At 42.4% G+C, this 5,112-nt stretch overlaps 1 protein-coding gene across 1 annotated transcript; it reads right to left on the bottom strand.

Annotated features, from left to right (window-relative positions):
* LOC125516513 (4'-phosphopantetheinyl transferase HetI-like) lies at positions 1 to 3,432 on the bottom strand. The gene is made up of 7 exons (XM_048681935.1): positions 3,395 to 3,432; positions 2,608 to 2,677; positions 2,420 to 2,518; positions 2,158 to 2,313; positions 1,355 to 1,453; positions 196 to 325; positions 1 to 107 (listed from the first exon to the last, which is right to left on the bottom strand). Exons 1-7 carry the CDS (start codon positions 3,430 to 3,432, stop codon positions 1 to 3), a joined length of 699 nt encoding a protein of 232 aa, XP_048537892.1.
* Positions 3,433 to 5,112: the final 1,680 nt, after the last annotated feature.

The raw sequence follows: 5,112 nt of genomic DNA, 5'->3' as shown, positions 1-5,112 counted from the left end.
TCAAGCAATACGTTTTACAGCTTCTGTTCCAGAGACAAGTGTGTCTTCTACAAATGGTATAGTCTTCCATACTTTTAATCCTACTAGCGCTGGACTATTTTCAGGACCTGAAACATATATACATCAATAGTAATAATGGTGTGACTGAAAGAACAAGCGAACCAAACCCTTTGTCCCCAGGCTGGCAATACAAACCTTGACATCTGGAGTCATCCTCCATACAAACTGCCATGTAATGAGAACTATTTAGCTCTGCGAGTGCAAATAGCCAATTCTCAGACAAATGATCACACCTAGAGTTAGAATCGTCACATACTTTTGATGCCTGGAAAATTCAACGAGAGTCAAGGCAGATCAATAAAAATGATTTACTGTTAAGTTGTACTTCCTCCATTTTTGAATATAAGATCTTTTAGAGTTTTCAATACGGACTACATACCGATATATATAGACACATTTTAGAGTGTAGATTCACGCATTTTGCTCCGCATGTAGTCTATATTGGAATCTCTAAAATGGCTTATATTTAGGAACGGAGGGAGTAATAACATAATGCACCAGACTTATGTGATGTCCTATGATACATAAAAACCAGACACTTTTTCCCTAACCAAAAAGAAAGGACGGTGTTACCATGCAAAAGCCAAAAAACAGGGTAGGCATCTACTTTTGATTCCGTGTGCAGGCAATGGTTTAATTGTGTTGGCGTGATTGCACAGCACATGGTAGACCTCACGCGTGTAATATTAATTTCTGCTTGCTTCTTATTTTGCTTTCTTATTTGGAGATTTATCCCGTTATTTTTCTATTGAAATATTGATTTCTGCTAGTAAATATGTGACACTTCTGTGAAATTTGAGAATTTATTGTGAATCTTGAATGGGACCATGAAATGTGAAACACATCTGATAAATGATAAAGGAAAGGTCAAACAACCGCGAGTCTTCTCAAATTTATTGGATTGGTTCTGATCCATGTAAAATGTATTGAATTGTTTTGTGAAACTTAGTTTGGACTACGACAAAACCTGATTAACCTACTGCAGAATACGTGTCAAAATTTGCAAAACATTTGTGAAACTTCTATTGAATATTTTGGAACATGGTGGAGCCCGTGCAGTGAGAAAACAAGGTTGACAGGATATGTGTGAGAGAGTGGCGGGGCATATTACATTTCAACCGCTGACAGAGATGGACAAAACAGAGGGTGAGATGCTATCCCGGTTGTTTTATAGCAGCACTCTTTTCCTGATAAAATTTTCTTAACATGACATCTGACCATTGGTTCTGAAGCTTTCTCACACATGTATTATATGTTAAAAAACCAACAGAGGGGGAAGGTCGAAACTGCATACCTTAGAAACCCGAATTCCCTTGCTTGTTTCCAACTTGATTGAAAATCCATTGAGTGGAGCGCTTGACAAACCCAATCCAAGAGCCTTTACATATGCTTCCTATAAATTTAGATATCAATAATGCTTCCATGTAAGAAATTTATTTTGCAACATCGTATCAGTAACCAGAATTGTGAATATTTAATTCAAAATAGGGCAATATTTGGTGTAAACACAATTTTGGTGCTAATTCTTCTCATAAGATTCCTTTTTGGCAAGTGGACCATTCATAAGATGCCCATACGTGTGCTTCAATTTGATTTATTAAACATAATTATATGTGGTGCAGCATGTTAGCACTAGCTACATGTATCAAACCTACATTTCTATAGCAAACAAAAACAAAGTCAACTAGGAGAATGAGGTTAGTTCTATTTATTTTTTGATTCAGATATTTTAACGATTGATTTGCATAAAATTAATTTGTGTTCTAGCATTCCTCTTGTCCAAAGATACGAGTTGTTTACTGTTATAATCCTGAAATCATGTATGTTTTTCTTCAGTATTGCCATTAAATGGCCTAAATAATGCATGCTTGGATGGGTCACATTAAACCTGATGTATATACACTACCTACTAACTATTTATGCATAGTGTGTTTTAATCATTTAGGTGATATCTTAGACTACGTACGTGCAATGATATATTCTAGCCTTTTAGTAAGAAATGCCATAACTTCTCAATGTTCTACACAATGTACGCGCAATGAAGTGGTTGCATACGGAAGGGCTATGTAGTAGATGGCTAAAGAGAGCCTCGCTAACTTTAAGAGTCCATAGTTTGAAGAATTCCTTTTCCTGAGCATACGAATCAGAAATCTCAGCGAGATAATCAGTTTCCGAAGGGGTAAAAAAACGACGAGCAAGAGATAAAATACTCTTGGTTTTCTTCCGCTTCTTTTCTTCAATATCGATGCCAATCTGAAACGGGACATGACATAGCACTATCAACTGAATAACTTCCACAGCAACAGAAACATGGTCGTGTCTTTCTCACTTATAGCTGTCACAAGGACAATGAACATACATTAGCATCCATGGCAATGCCACAGGCAATCAAAGAACTAGTGTGTGAAATGTTGAAATGCAAGGGTAGCTCCACAGTATCATCAGATGGCCACAATATCTGATCAAACATGGAAAACAAAAAAAAGGCAGGTTAGTTACATGGTTTGAAGTTGCCGAAAAAAGAACCTCTCAAGCCTAACCTCTTACCTCAGGTTTGCGAAATTTGTTGTACTTAAACACAAATGACCTCGGATCGATTTTACAATCTGTATCTAGTCTAGTTTAAAAAAAATAGCAGTAAGCAATAGCAGATCCGTATTCCTGTCACGCTATCAGTAACAACAAACAAAACAAGAATATGTTCCAATTGTTGACAAGATAAAATGCTGACAAGTCCAAACATGGAGGAGAGTGCCAAGCTTCCATGTTATTACAAGTCAAAAGGAAGATGGTTTCATTCTCCATTTTTATGATTCTTTACAAGAACTGCATATGCATCAGAAAGTGATTGTACACCTAATAGGTCCTAAAGTGTTACTTGAGAAAAAAAAGCCATATGTGGATGCAAGAGGTCAAAAGTTACATTGTTCATCTTGAATCACATGTTCTACATATATTTAAGACAGATGAATGCACGAATGGAAGCCATTCACCTATATACAGGCAAAAGTTCAAAGGGAATAACTCATGGACTCGGTGCATCTAAAGCAATAAATTACATAAAACAACTTAATCTCTTCAGAAATATTAAACTGTATTTGTGACAACAATACCGAGTTTTCCCCATGATTATAGTATAAATAGCCTAAGAAAAGTTTTTTATAGAGTTACCACCACCCAAGGAGAATATCCTTTGTGTTGTTAACTCTAAGCAATGTACACTAGTGAATTTAACATCAGCAGCCAATTTCCCTAAGCAATGTTCATGTACACTAGTAATAGTCCAATGTAATTTATATGGGAAACTCTATAGATCATCCGGCGGATCACAGACCCGCATTCATCACCTTCTCTGCACGCCATGTGCCCCATGGCCACCACCACTAGTTTTTGCAACTGGCCCGTTGTTGCAATCTCTCTCATCACAACAATGGCTCTATTGCAAGATCTGGATCTTGAAGAAATCGCTGCTCGTTCTCCTCCCGAGCTCCCATCGAGTCGCCGCCTCCCCACGCTGCTCCGACTGCCCGGAGCTCCCGTCGAGTCGCCGCCTCCCCGCGTTGCTCCGACTGCCCCGAGCTCTCGTTGAGTCGCGCGCCTCCCCGTGATGCGACCTGGTCGGAGGTTCGATGCTCGCGGGCAGCAGTTGTTGGGGAACGTAGTAATTTCAAAAAATTTCCAACGCACACGCAATATCATGGTGATGCATAGCAACGAGACGGGAGAGTGTGATCTACGTACCCTTGTAGACCGACAGCGGAAGCGTTGACGCAACGTAGAGAAAGTAGTCGTACGTCTTCCCGGTTCAACCGATCCAAGCACCGTTACTCCAGCACCTCCGAGTTCTTGGCACACGTTCAGCTCGATGACGTTCCCCCGGCTCCGATCCAGCAAAGCTTCGGGGAAGAGTTCTGTCAGCACGACGGCGTGGTGACGATCTTGATGTTCAACCGTCGCAGGGCTTTGCCTAAGCACCGCTACAATATGACCGAGGTGTAATATCGTGGAGGGGGGCACCGCACACGGCTAAGGAACGATCACGAAGATCAACTTGCGTGTCCTAGGGTGCCCCCTTGCCCCCGTATATAAAGGAGCCAAGGGGAGGGGGCGGCCGGCCAAGGAGAGCGCGCCAAGGGGGAGTCCTACTCCCACTAGGAGTAGGACTCCCTTCTTTCCTAGTTGGATAAGGAGAAGGGGAAAGAGGAGGAAGAGGGAAAGGACGGGGGGGGGGGGGGGGGGGGGGGGGGGGGGGGGGGGGCGCCGCCCCCCTTCCCTTGTCCTATTCGGACTAGGAAGGGGAGGGGCGCGCGGCCACCTCTTGCCTCCTTTCCTCTTCTCCCTTAAGGCCCATGTAGGCCCAATAACCCCCCGGGGGGTTCCGGTAACCCCCTGGTACTCCGATAAAATCTCGATTTCACCCGGAACGATTCCGATATCCAAATATAGGCTTCCAATATATCGATCTTTATGTCTCGACCATTTCGAGACTCCTCGTCATGTCCATGATCACATCCGGGACTCCGAACAACCTTCGGTACATCCTCATAATGAAACTGTCATCGTAACGTTAAGCGTGCGGACCCTACGGTTCGAGAACAATGTAGACATGACCGAGACACGTCTCCGGTCAATAACCAATAGCGGGAACCTGGATGCCCATATTGGCTCCTACATATTCTACGAAGATCTTTATCGGTCAGACCGCATAACAACATACGTTGTTCCCTTTGTCATCGGTATGTTACTTGCCCGAGATTCGATCGTCGGTATCTCAATACCTAGTTCAATCTCGTTACTGGGCAAGTCTCTTTACTCGTTCGTAATACATCATCTCGCAACTAACTCATTAGTTGCAATGCTTGCAAGGCTTATGTGATGTGCATTACCGAGAGGGCCCAGAGATACCTCTCCGACAATCGGAGTGACAAATCCTAATCTCGAAATACGCCAACCCAACATGTACCTTTGGAGACACCTGTAGAGCACTTTATAATCACCCAGTTACGTTGTGACATTTGGTAGCACACAAAGTGTTCCTCCGGCAAACGGGAG

The sequence above is a fragment of the Triticum urartu genome, chromosome 6, assembly GCF_003073215.2.
Source record: "Triticum urartu cultivar G1812 chromosome 6, Tu2.1, whole genome shotgun sequence".
Classification (NCBI taxonomy): Eukaryota; Viridiplantae; Streptophyta; class Magnoliopsida; order Poales; family Poaceae; genus Triticum; species Triticum urartu.
This window is presented reverse-complemented; position numbering and strand designations above follow the sequence as displayed.

Excerpts from the sequence above, each read along its gene's own strand:
- LOC125516513 (XM_048681935.1), bottom strand. The coding sequence starts at position 3,432 with ATGGGGCACATGGCGTGCAGAGAAGGTGATGAATGCGG. Across the intron at positions 2,314-2,419 it reads GCATTGCCATGGATGCTAAT|ATTGGCATCGATATTGAAGA; the intron begins GTATGTTCATTG and ends GTCCCGTTTCAG. Across the intron at positions 108-195 it reads GGATGACTCCAGATGTCAAG|GTCCTGAAAATAGTCCAGCG; the intron begins GTTTGTATTGCC and ends TATATGTTTCAG.